General features: G+C 41.0%; 1 protein-coding gene across 1 annotated transcript in view; it reads left to right on the top strand.

The window, feature by feature from the left end:
- The window catches only part of LOC134203418 (trithorax group protein osa-like), a 47,358-nt gene extending 33,834 nt beyond the window's left edge, over positions 1–13,524 (top strand). Inside the window, exons 2-9 of the mRNA XM_062678301.1 lie at positions 2,813–3,333; positions 3,397–3,980; positions 11,130–11,349; positions 11,439–11,695; positions 11,754–11,915; positions 11,991–12,186; positions 12,331–12,417; positions 12,509–13,524. Coding sequence (XP_062534285.1) covers positions 2,813–3,333; positions 3,397–3,980; positions 11,130–11,349; positions 11,439–11,695; positions 11,754–11,915; positions 11,991–12,186; positions 12,331–12,417; positions 12,509–12,700 — 2,219 coding nt within the window. The 3' untranslated portion in view covers positions 12,701–13,524. The remainder of the gene's footprint in view (positions 1–2,812; positions 3,334–3,396; positions 3,981–11,129; positions 11,350–11,438; positions 11,696–11,753; positions 11,916–11,990; positions 12,187–12,330; positions 12,418–12,508) is intronic.
- The last annotated feature ends 325 nt before the right edge of the window (positions 13,525–13,849 follow it).

Genomic DNA, 13,849 nt, shown 5'->3' with positions numbered 1-13,849 from the left:
TACGGAGGCAAATTCGTTCGAACTTTGGCCATCGGCAATCAATCACTCTCACTATTCTATGCTGTCGACATCGGCAATCAGTCTTATCGGCGCCAATAATTTGTTGAACAGCGATTCCAGAGTTTCCTATTGAACCGTAATTACTATTTCTCACTGCACTTATAGCATTTCTACCACTCGCGAAAGTTACAAGTATCCGTTAAATATAGCACTATTTCTGGTGGTAGTCCACGGGTCCAAGTTTGGCTTATCTACTTAACTCCCTTCTGTTACTTCTTGTTAAAATAGTATTTGAGGGATTAATAATTGCTCAGTAATAACAACAATACAATTTTAAGGACAAACCCTTAAAATTGTTTACCAAAAATAACTAACATGCTTCGCAAAGGAAACCGCCGAAAAACCATCCTGGTTTTATTTTATTGGAAATCCTAAATTTTCTTTGCCCGCTATGTTACTATGCTTACTACAGGGTCCATATTGTATAACATTTTTACATTTCTTATCAAAGGGTGGTGTAGGGCAACATTGCTCGAAGGTTCATACATCATATTTCACCTGATGCTGAATACTAAATGATAATGAAATGATAAGTTTAATTCCGCTCAAGGTTATTACTGTTTGCCTTAGGGCTTATTCTATGAGTAGAATGATGTGACGTGAATCAATTTCAGCTCATTCTCACGTGAATCGATCATGAAATCCAAAAGCGAGCGTACGACTACATTCGAGCAATTTCACGTCACTCTACTTGTAGTACAAGCAAACTTGTCTCAAAACGGCCAATGGTACACAAGCTGGATAAATTAGCATGATTGAGTTTCCCGCCTTCAATCAACAAATTTGTCAACAATTGAGTAGTTGATCTAGTCATTACCCAAATACATGACAGCAACTCCACCAGAAAATGTAGTTTAGGTTGCCCAGTGACCGGGGCGAGTTCATCATTCAGAATCGAGCGTAGCATCATTTCAAACAACAAACAATACCCACAATGCACTCCTCTCATATATTGTTCAAAACTGACTGCTGCTACCCGATGACCCGGTTCTCCACTTTCAACTGTGTGCCTATGCAATATTCATGACCACCTCCCAATAAAAGAGTTTTGAGTTTGAGTATTTTTCAAATCAAAACGTTCAGCTTCCAGTCGGCCGCATAACGTTAAACCAATTCCGGTATGTATCGATCCATCCACATCGTCGCGTCGTTCGTCGCGACGTGGGTGGCAAGTGGCAGCTCTATGTACGTAGGCGTTTCAATCGGCTCTGGTTTAGCTGGGCTACTGCATCCCTATCGACAGGACAGAATCGCCGCGAGCAAGATGAACAAACTTGCTTTGGAGGGCTATTCCGGTGTGAATTTTATTTGACAACAACGTTTAACGTGATTTTTTAATATATTTTTTACACGATAACAATATGGTTGTTTTAAACTAAATGCATTATTCTCCGTGAATCTATTCTATAACAAAAACAATGCTAAATTCGATTCGAAAGCTCAAAAACCCTGAGCCATTAGTCCCACTATTATAGCTCTCTTAGGAATCAGTTTATAGACAAATTTCATGACATTTTATTTTCTAAACAGCCCTGCTACTGGAAAATATCAATGATTATAGCACCGTGTGAAGGGGAAGTGGGATAAGATGTACGTTTATTACCTTTTTTTGGTTTATATGGATAACCGCTCGGAGTAAGACGACCAAGGACCATGCTGCCACCATAAACATAACTTTTCTATATTGATATGGATTCAATATTAATATGATCCAGTTGTTTTTTGTACTTCTTGAAATAATGATGCTGTGCAATTTGTACTTTGATCTCTCAGTCATTATAACAGAAATTCCAAATCCTTTTGTTTCAAATTATTTCTATATCGGGGGAAATATATTTCTATAATTATTGCATATAATCAAATATACTCTATTACCAATATAGTCCACTCTGGCTGATTTCGAAAGACAACACAGTAGCGCCGCTGTGTCACAAAAGGCAAGCAGTGTAGTGAAAAGACATGTCGAGGGGTGTCCAAACGTATGATGCAATATGTAGTATGACAAGTTTAAATGATGTGCTAGAAATCATCGTATGGGTCCATTTTGACATCTGAGTTTGAAAATATAATTTTCAAAAATGTAATTCAAACTATTAATAATTGTTAAACTATTGTAATTTTTCCAATTATCACACCCCTTGGCTATCGTTTGCAGACGTTAGTTGCCTTTTGTGGCGCAAGATGGTATGATTGTGCTGTCCGTTGCCTAATATATGGGGATACTCGAAGTGGACTATATTGTTAATCTACTATATTTGATATAATCAAACAAATAATTCGAATGAAAGTCGTATTTCAAATGCGATTTTCAGTCACCCTTTCATTGCCATTCATGTCTTGTAATTAAAATGTTAATATGATACTCACTGATAGCTTAATAAACGTTGGCTATACCGCCCAACAGAGCGATTTCAACCCACTATCCCCTATAAAACAAATTAGATTATAAGCTAATTCATCAGACTTGCTGCTCGTTTGAATGGGCTTGGCGGAATGAATGGAATACCTATGAAGTGGCACAGCACATGATCTCAATCATAATAATCGCTGTCGTATTGGTATCGAGCGATGATGCTGATGTGAGGATTGCAAGAACGGTGATTCATTACTGATGAGCGATGGCACTCTTTCGCTCAATCTCGGATCAAACTAGCGTAATCTAATTGATTCTACTGTGAACTGCTGATGGTGATTCTGTTGAACGATATTACATGAACTAGTATTTTGATATCAATCTTTGTTTCTTCTACAGATGTCGATGTGAGGACAGAGTCGCGAATTGATCGCAGAGGCATCGGAAGCCCGCACCAAATAGAGCAGCAGGGTTCCTATCAGCATCACCTTTATCAGAACACACTATCGCGTCGGAACTCCACCGGAAGTAGTGTGCTGAACAGCGGAATGAACAGCCATACGGCGGCCATCAATCTGCAGTCGTCCGGTCAAACAGCAGTCGTTGGTCATCATCGAGGTTTCTCGTCAACCGTCGTAGCCGCAGCCAATTCGGCCGCCTCGGGCGATTGTCCATGGTTCATGCCGCATCAGATGCCACCGACAGCACCGGCGCGGCAGCACAAAAGACCGGCGCCACAACCGGGGGTTGGTGTCCCCGGTGGTGGCGGCGGTGGCATGGGACACGTGGGAATGCAACCACCACAGTTCATTAATCCACCGCCGGCACCGCAGCAACAGAACCAACAACAACAACAACAACACTCGCCCCAGCAACATCAACACGTGGCACCACCGCAATTACCTCCTCACAGTGTTACTGTAAGTTACCTAAAATATATGTGACAATCGCCTATGAAAATAACTTATCTTACACTCTTACAGAGTAATCAAAATCTAAATTCCATCCTTCTGCCGCCGGCTCAGCAACAGCAGCAACATCACCAACAACCCCCACCAACAATGCACTCCGGAGGAATGATTCCTCCTGTGCATCACATACCAAAATCCCCCAACCAGCACAACATGCTAGGGCCCTCGGGTCTCCAGCAAGCGGCGCAACATCACCAGCCAACGGCACAACACGGTGCCCTGGGTAGCCATCAATCGAATCTCATGTCCACTTCTATGAACAGTGCCCAGCTACAGAATCACATCCTTACCGGCCAGCAGCAGCAGCAGTCTGCGTCTACAGTTCAAGGGGCGGCGGCGGTAGTTATTCCACCACATCCCGCTCAGCAGCAGCAGCAACCCCAGGTGCCACCGGCACCACACGGGATGTCCAACTCGATGCATAGCCAAATTGGTTTGCCCCCGCCACCGTCGGCGGCGGCAGGTGGGACGGCATTCGACAGCAATGGAGTGAGTTGGGTTGGGCCCGGTGGCGTGGCTACGGCGTCCCTTTCGCCCACAGCGGCGGCGGCCGCTCAAAGGAGGGCGGAAGTCAATGCCAAGCTGAATGCGATGCCGTGAGTATTTTCTTTGGGTTTTATTTAGATTGAATTCATTTTTTAATTTTGTACCGTGACTTATTTCGACGAAATATATATCTGTAAAGATTACAGGTGAAGACCAGAGTTGTGCTGAATCATTTTCAGACAATAATAATTGCAATTTTCATGTAAAAACTTTTCACGTGAAAAAAGTCAGCGAGTTGTCGCCGGCGACAACTTCTCAAATGTTTTACTCAAACGATAATAAACACAGAATTTTTATTCAAACATTAATTTTTACTATCAACAACTAATTGTCAACAGTCCCGTTATATCTTCTATTTGGCGTTATGGTTTCAAGGTAGTAAGGAAAAAGAGTTCAAAATGTAACGGTAAATGCTTCAAATCAAGATTCGATTTTCAAACGATTCTTATTCGGAGAGATTTTAACACTTGATAATTTGAAAGTAAGATCACGGGTGAGTTTTGATCTAGAGATGGTCGGGTTTTACATTTTCCGTCGGGTTCGGGTTCGGTTCGGGTTTCGGGTTTGAAAACCCGACCATCTCTATTTTGATCATACTAGATTTTTTGAAAATTTGGTTTTTCCCGTCCCTGGTGAAGACATTCTTCTAAAAGAGTCTAATAATTTTATTTCCCTTTTTTGTGCTTGCTAGAAACAATTTCTTCAATTTTTTAGATGAGCATATTGAAATACTCTTTCTGGCAAAACTCAGATTCCTTCACAACCAAGCAAAGCAGAGTTTTTATCAGCCGTTCGATCTTGATCCACAAATGGTCGAATTTATCGCGGAGGAATATTTGGTTTGTTTGATTTGTAGACCTTTGACCTACCATAGCTGAAGAATTAGAGGATCATCCATTTCTCCTCTCGAACGGAGAGCAGCGTGAGCTTTACAAGCAACTTGTGTTTCAGTGGTGAAGATAATCGGCTTTGTTGGAAGCTTCTGGAACTCCAGAAAATAACATACCGTTGACGCTTTCCCGCGTATTTTGTTTATTTTCTCGTAGTCCTTCTGATCTACATAAGGTGCACCTTCTGATGGAACTCCGATACCTTCACCAGCAGGTCCAGCTTATTGAAACTTGGTTTATTTTCTCGTAGTCCTTCTGATCTACATTAGGTGCACCTTCTGATGGAACTCCGATACCTTCACCAGCAGGTCCAGCTTATTGAATCTTGGTTCAAAATTAGACGGTGATCATTTTTCTTCCACGAAAACTAGCACGTGACTATTCAAATTTTGTATATTTCGTATATACGATATTTTGACGTTAACCTGGCCAATATTTTTCAAATGATCTATTGGGCCAGTAAAAATGCAAAAAGCTCTCTTATTGAGCTTCAAGAACTTTTCGGTTACCGTCAAATGGGGTGACTTACAACATTTTTTTTTTAATCTTTATGTAAGTGATTTTTGAGTTTTAACAAAGTTCATCACTCGACTTGCAACACTTCTCAGGTTTCTTTCACCATAATTCTAAAATAGGAGCATTTATTATGATGAATATGATATGAATATCGGCTTTATCGGTCAGTTCTACTCAGAGTATGAGGGAGTAGATAATCGAAAGACAATTGAAAATCAACAGATTGAAAGCGTGTTGATTAAAGTCAATGAGTTTATTTTAATTGTAAAAAATCACAAATTAATCTACCTAGCAGTGATGATGCCTTTCTCGTGCATTATATAAAATATATTGAAAAAATCACTCTTTAGCTCTTTAGGGGAATAGTTCCCTTTTTTCATTCATTTTGCATTTATTAAAATTAGGGTGGTCTAACCGGTAATACCGAAACCGGTAATACCGGTATTACCGGCCAATTTTGAGTACCGAAAATACCGGTTTTAGAGACGGAAAATACCGGTATTTTCGGTATTTCAAATTTTGCTATTGGTATCTCAAATAGTTTTCAGTTAGGCTAAAGATTCACCGTGCCACAAACACTTACAACAATTGAATGCGCGCATAAATGAACATTTCAAGACAAAATTTTCAAAACGACTTATCTGCTTTTGTAAACAAAGATTTAAACGACGATTTGACGATTCTGATAGCTCTCTCACGCAACCCAGCACCATCAACAGGTAGCGGAATCCTTAATCTACCTATTGATGGTGTTGGTTTGCGTGGAAGAGCTATCAGATTCGTCAAATCGTCATTTGAATCTTTGTTTACAAAAGCAGATAAGTCGTTTTGAAAATTTTGTCTTGATTTACACAAGTAATCATCATTGACGACGTTTACGCTACCGCAAAAATCGATCATCATCCATCGTCATTAATCATACGTGTTGCTCCATTCTTTTAGCCATATGTCAAATTGCCAATGACTTTTTTTTCTTCAATGAATTTGTGAAAACGGTAAATGCCGTAGTAGTTCTCTTCCGGAGATCACCGGATGTGAAAAATGATTCGCTGCAAAAATTTGTCCGTTCTGGATTCGGAAAAGAACTTATAGGTATTGATGGCTGACACAAAGCCACGCTAGAATAGCATGTTATCCATGCTCGAACGGTTCTAAGAGTTTCAGGGGACCGTTCAAAATACTTAGAACGATTCTGTGGTTATGATTTTTGTTTACGGTAGGTGAAATAATTCAAGCCCTCGAACCTGTTCAAGCTGCTGTGGAACTACTCTGCCGACGTTGCAGTTATCGAATAAAGCCACAGATATTGCCGCCATTGTGATGGTCTCAAAGAACGAATCCTAGAGACTATCAAAATACGCTGATTTGTTTGCTTTTCTGAATTATTTTGCCGAAAAATAATTGATCAGACATGATTCTGGGAATTTTTTCAAAACATCCATCTTTGATTAAGCAAGTGGACGAGATCTTGAAACGTCTAATCACTCGTGCATTAAAGCAGAATGCATAGACAACGACCAAACCTGACGACCGGTGCATAGAAGATACCTCTATATGGACGTTTTTGCTGGTTTATCAGAGACGAACAACTCGTAAAGAGACTGCAGCAGAGCAAAATAGCTTTGCTGGTGGCAATTTCGTTGACGCCAGGATCATTGCAAACAATTCGTAAAGATTTCTCCTACTATGAATCTAAAGGGCTTAAGGGCAAGTACTTGAGCCAGTGTTGTAAAATGTCATTTGCATTCGTTTGTATAATTTTCCCAGAACTTTTTTCAGAAGTTAGCTATTGACTCTTGATGTATGACGAACTTATAGCGCTTAAATGTGCCTACAACTTTGTCTAACAGTACATTGCTGTAAATATGTAATCTGGGGCGTGGGAGGCAAAATGTCATTCAAATGACATTATGTCAAATAACACGTGACATTTTGGAGAGTTTTCACTCTCCAGCCTTAGAAGTTATATTTAGAGCAATGTACCCTTGAACAAAAATATAGCCCTACTCTAGCTTTATGAGTACATCTAAAATTATGATGTGAATTTTACTTCTGAAGAAAGTTATTAACAAATTAGTCAAATGACATGCAGTTGGCATTTTACAAGCCTGCTTGAGACTGATTTTCGACGCTCTTGGAATCATTCGTCCAACTTCGATTGAACCATAGAGGACATTCTCAACAGCTGGCAATATTGGCTGGCAATCTGATGCGGATTGGGAAATATTATGTCTACTTAAATTTCACTTTGCCCAGCTCAACAAGCAATAGTTTTTTCACACTTGAAGTTCATCAATAAATCTCGGGTACTTATTCAAAAGGAAATATGTGATTTTGTAAACAAAGATTCAAACGTCGATTTGTCCAATCTGATGGCACTCCCACGCAAACCAACACCACCAACAGATAGCCGAAGTCTTCTCCCAACTGTCTGTGGTGATGGTTTGCGTGGAAGTGCTATCAGATTGGACATATCGACGTTTGAATCTTTGTTTACAAAATCACATACGTCCTTTTGAATAAGTACCCGAGAAATGTTGTTTTTCGCCAAAAAGTTCAAACCCAAGGTTTTTCTTTATTTCTGAAATTTTCACAAATACCGGTTTTTACCGGTATTACCGGTATTGACTCCACCAAATACCGAATACCGGTATTTGACAAAAATAGCCAATACCGACCACCCTAATTAAAATGCATTGCAACCATTCTTGAAAACAATTTTTTTTTCCAAAAGGCAATGATTTTCCAATAATTCAGAAATGCAATGACCGATCAGGCCAATTTTCAATGGCAAACAATGCACGATGGGCCACGCCGGGAAATTAGAAGGAAAAAATATGTTCACCTTTAAGATGATATTTTAGGAACAAAGTATCTTTAGCAAAGTCAATGCTTATTATTTTAGCTTTACTTTGAAGTTTGTTGCAATAGGGAGGTCCCACTACATTTTGGAAAAAAAATAGCTTCTATATTTCTAATTTTAGTACTGTACGATGTTCTAGAAAGTTGTTCCTTATTTAATTTTGATGCACTTTGCTGAAGAAACCATTGTTGTACGTCGTTTGTATAATTAGTTATGATAATTTCGAATAATAATGTTAGGGTGACCCTAAAAAATCAATATTTTGATTGTAACTATTTAGTTCGTAGGCGTCTTCTACAAAGTTTTAGAGCATAAAAAATGCATGTTTTGGTTACATAACCAAGTGAATACATTTGTAAATTTCAGAGATATAATTGTTTTATGTATTGTAAAAATCCGACATTTTCAAATCCATATATTTTTGAATGGGGGATCCATTTCTTCCTGGATTAGGCAGAGGAAGAGCTAAGGATTGCTCTGCATATTTTGGAACTGAAGAATTTGAGGTTTTTTCATCGTTTTGGATTTTGGTCCTCGTACGAGGAAATCAAAATGATCAGTTCTAAAAGTATTGTAAAACCGAAAATTTCGCCGAATTAGTCAAAAACAAAATGTTTAAAGTAATTAGGAGGCGTACTCTTTACTATCTCCGGAATATGGGTGTGCACCGCTGCCGCCGTCGATATTTTTGCAACAACGTCGCATATCTTTTTTATTTTATTTATTACCAGACTAAGGCCGGAGTGGCCTGTGCAATACATAAAAGTATTCTCCAGTCAGCTCGGTCCATGGCTGCACTTCGCCAACCACGCAGTCTGCGGAGGGTCCGCAAATCGTCCTTCACCTGATCGATCCACCTTGCCCGCTGTGCACCTCGCCTTCTTGTTCCCGTCGGATCGTTGTCGAGAACCATTTTCACCGGGTTACTGTCAAACATTTTGGCTATGTGCCCGGCCCACCGCAGTCTTCCGATTTTCGCGGTGTGAACGATGGATGGTTCTCCCAACAGCTGATGTAACTCGTGGTTCATTCGCCTCCTCCACGTACCGTCCGCCATCTGCACCCCACCATAGATGGTACGCAACACTTTCCTTTCGAAAACTCCCAGTGCGCGTTGCTCCTCCACGAGCATCGTCCAGGTCTCGTGTCCGTAGAGAACTACCGGTCTAATGAGCGTTTTGTAGATAGTCGTTTTGTAGCGTCTCCGAATTTCTCTTATGGTATCGTTATCGGAGGTCACCAGTGAGCCCAAGTACACGAATTCTCCGACCACCTCGATTGCGTCACCACCGATAGAAACTCGTCGTGAGTGGCTTACATTGACCTCTCTTGAGCCTCTTCCTATCATGTACTTCGTCTTCGACGTGTTGATGACTAGTCCAATCCGTTTAGCTTCGCTTTTCAGTCTGATGTAGGTTTCCATCCTCTAAAAGTTACGTGCTATGATATCAATGTCGTCGGCGAAACCAAATAACTGAAGGACTTCGTGAAAATCGTACCACTCGTGTCAATCCCTGCCCTTCGTATTACTCCCTCCAAAGCGATGTTGAATAGCAGACACGAAAGACCATCACCTTGCCGTAACCCTCTGCGCGTTTCGAAGGGACTCGAGAATGCCCCTGAAACTCGAATTACACACATCACTCGATCCATCGTCGCCTTGATCAACCGTATCAGTTTATCCGGAACTCCGTTTTCGTACATTAGCTGCCATAGCTGGTCCTGATCGATTGTATCATATGCGGCTTTGAAGTCGATAAATAGATGATGTGTGGGGACGTTGAATTCGCGGCATTTCTGCAATACCTGACGTACGGCGAACACCTGGTCTGTGGTAAAGCGTTCACCCATAAATCTCGCCTGGTACTGCCCCACGAACTCTCTTGCAATTGGTGTTAGTCGGCGGCATAAAATTTGGGAGAGTACCTTGTAGGCGGCGTTCAGCAATGTGATTGCGCGGTCGTTGCTACTATCCAGCTTATCGCTCTTTTTGTAGATGGGACACACGACACCTTCCATCCACTCCTGCGACAGAACCTCATCCTCCCAAACCTTGGTAATTATTACCCCGTGCAGCGCTCTAGTCAGTGAATCACCACCGTGTTTAAACAGCTCTCCTGGTAGTTGGTCAACTCCAGGGACTTGATTGAACTGTTTTCATTGTTAAATGGAAATTTACCTTCTACGCAGACTTTATTGAAGATGCCCCCCCCCCTCACGTAGACGAATGTAGACTTTCATAGCCCCCCTCTCTTCTCCTAAAAGGTTATTTTTTATATATTCAGTCGTAAGGCAGTAGTGGTTCATGGCTGTACGTCGCCAGCCACGCAGTCTGCGATAAGGCTCTGCAAATCATCTTCCACCTTATCGATCCACCTTGCACGCTGTGTTCCCCTCCTTCTGATGTCCGTCGGATCGCTATCGAGAACCATTTTCATAGTATAGTCCGATTATAGTCGGACATTCTAGCTACGTACTCGGCCCACCACCGCCTAGCTCTTACGGGTTCTTCAAGACAAATGTTCAGACATCTAAATCAACACCCGCACGTAGTGAGTAGCGGAAGAGACCCCAAAACGCCCTGCATCAGCTAGATATATTGTTTTACTGCATGGGGTAAACATACTCATGAAAATCGTTACAGCTTGAGACAAAGAATGTAGTCTTTGCTAAGCTAGGGCATATTGCCCCCCCTTTAACTAAGCAGTGAAAATAAATGCGGGCTTGATTCGCTGAAAGTTTAACTCAATTAACATGTAGCTGAACAGGAACGCCAGCATACAGATTTATTAGATTTCTATAACCGTATGTTATTCGTAGCAAAAAAAATCAATGATATCTTATTCTTTTTTCCAACGTTCAGAACCCATTCTCTCCCTAATTTTAGCTACAGAAATCCAAACTTAACTCGTTTTCAATTTCAAAATTAGATGGTTCCACGGACGGATAAAGCGCGAGGAGGCGGAAAATCTGCTGAAACCCCGCGAGGACGGATTGTTCCTGGTGCGCGAGTCAACCAACTTCCCGGGCGATTACACGCTGTGCGTTTGCTTCAACGAGAAGGTCGAACACTACCGGATTAAATACGCCGAGAATAAGCTAACGATCGACGACGACGAATACTTTGACAATCTCGGCCAACTGGTGGAGGTGAGTGGAGAAGCTGAGCGCATCATTATCCAATTTGGGACAGAATTGATTTTGATTATCTGTCAATTGTGGCTTTTTGTTTCATTCAGCACTACACACTGGACTCGGACGGACTGTGCACGAAACTGATGAAAGCCTTACCTAAGGAGGAGTTTTGCGTCAAGGACTTCCAGGACAATGGCTGGGAGATCAAAATGGAAGACTTACAGTTGAAAGAGAACATCGGCAAGGGCGAGTTTGGCGATGTTATGCTCGGCATTCTGAAGGGTGAGAAAGTGGCCGTAAAAGTGTTGAAGGACGCCGGTAGGGCGTCCAATAAGTTCCTTGCCGAGGCGGGTGTTATGACGTGAGTGCAATGACATGTTGTTTAATAATGTGTTGTGTAACTTTTTCGGATATTGCAGAACCCTCGAACACGAAAATCTCGTCAAATTCATCGGATTAGTGTTTCACGATAAGTACATATACCTGGTGACAGAATACATGAGTAAAGGTTCCCTAGTGGATTATCTTCGATCGCGAGGCAGACAGCACATCACTCGACGAGATCAAATCAATTTCGCTTTGTGAGTGTTCTTCACACAGCACACACATACTTGAAGAATACTTTAATGAATAATATTATTTCTCCCCTAAAATAGTGACACCTGTGCCGGAATGGAGTATCTCGAGATGAAGAAAGTCATCCATCGAGATTTGGCAGCCCGGAATGTACTTATTTCGGAAGAGTGCGTCGCAAAGGTATCCGACTTTGGATTGGCACGGGACGAACGGTACACGGCTGACATCAGCAAGCTGCCTATCAAGTGGACGGCTCCGGAGGCGCTCAAAGAGGGAGTGAGTTATATAATATCGTGTTTTTATATTAATTCATTTTTTTAGTCTATTTAGTCTAGAAAGCAAAATAATTTGAATTTTAAAGATAAATTATAGTTGTTTCATATTGTAATATCCAAAATTTAAAAAATAACTTTTTTTCAGAAATTCTCCAACAAAACCGACATGTGGAGTTTTGGAATTCTTCTGTGGGAAATCTACTCATTCGGTCGAGTACCCTATCCCAGAATCGTAAGTGTCTCTTTCTTTTATAATTCCAACATCTTGCTCAAATTCAACCTAATCGTGTACCATTGAACCCCAACTTTTCATACACGTACAGCCTCTCGCGGATGTGGTTAAGCACGTTGGCAGCGGCTACAAGATGGAAGCCCCCGAAGGCTGCCCGCCGGAAATTTACGAAATGATGCGCCAGGCGTGGGATCTAGTCCCGGAGAAGCGACCCACCTTTGCCGAGTTGAAACGGCGGCTGGCCATCTGCAAGCGAGAAACGGCCAATAACTACGTGACGTAGAAAGGTAATATTGTCCCAGTTAGGTTTACACCGAGCTACTGCAGCATGGCTGCAGAAGTGCTGTTGTAGACGCCACTTATGTTTAAAACGAGTCTGAGCGAGTGCTTCTCTAGCCGTTTTCCCCATCCAAAACCACGCTGCGCAAGTAGTAAGTACTATTATATTATGATAGTGGATGACACAGGAAGAACATAGATGCCATTTAAGTAGGGAATACTATTTCTGGTAGCCTCTAAAGATACCTAAAATGACTGTAGCGGAATGTATTGGGGAATCTGTTGATTGAGGCAAAGGTTCGAGGGAATTGTACAGAATAAGTGTTTCTTGTTTTCGTTAAGATGGTCTTTCGTTCACGCTGGCTAGTTGCGCGTGTTTTATGTAAGGCCGGCATTTCTTTTTTATCCTTTGGAGGATCATACTTCCGTTCCCTAATCATATGCTAGGAAGCAAAAGTAACCGTAACACAATGTATATAATCAGCAGGAAGAGTCGTCTAATCTGTTAATAGACATGTTCAGAAAAGTGAAAAGATTTGGTGATTAAGAATTAACTTATTAGCCGCGGTCGGAATGAAAAGTTTTTTAATAGTGGCATATAAATAGTTTGCGTTTCCTGAAAAGTATGGATGAACGATTTCTTTGTTTGTTTGTGATAAGTTATGATTAAGCAAGGACAGGATAGTAACAAACAGTCAGTTAGTTCCACATATCATCAGTTTATTTTGAATGAAATCTAGTATTGGTTTTAAACATAATTTTTGTTTAGTATTTGGGCTTCTTGAGATGCAAGTAAGATTGGACGAAAGAAAGAAGAAAAATCCCCGATGTGTCGTTTATTTATTTCCATTAATCGCCCAATTATAATGGTGGTCATTCGAATAATAGCACAAACACTCACTCAAAAAATGTGATCGTGTGCAGCTGTCGATTACTAGTTTTCCTTCCCTCTCAAGTGTCCAATGTTTATTTTACATAGAAACCAGTGCAAAAACGTCTGCACAAAAAATAACCAAATCTGGACAATCAATCAAACTGCGCTAAACTCTAACCGTTTTATAATGCACAAATGCGTCACAGTATGGAGGATAGCTTTTCAACAGTGAGTTTTTTATCGGATTTTATAAACAAAGAGTTTTTGGTCAGCCAACCT

This window comes from Armigeres subalbatus, unplaced genomic scaffold (genome assembly GCF_024139115.2).
Source record: "Armigeres subalbatus isolate Guangzhou_Male unplaced genomic scaffold, GZ_Asu_2 Contig1847, whole genome shotgun sequence".
In the NCBI taxonomy this organism is placed as follows: Eukaryota; Metazoa; Arthropoda; class Insecta; order Diptera; family Culicidae; genus Armigeres; species Armigeres subalbatus.
The sequence above is the reverse complement of the archived record's forward strand: the minus strand, read 5'-3'. Positions and strand labels throughout refer to the sequence as shown.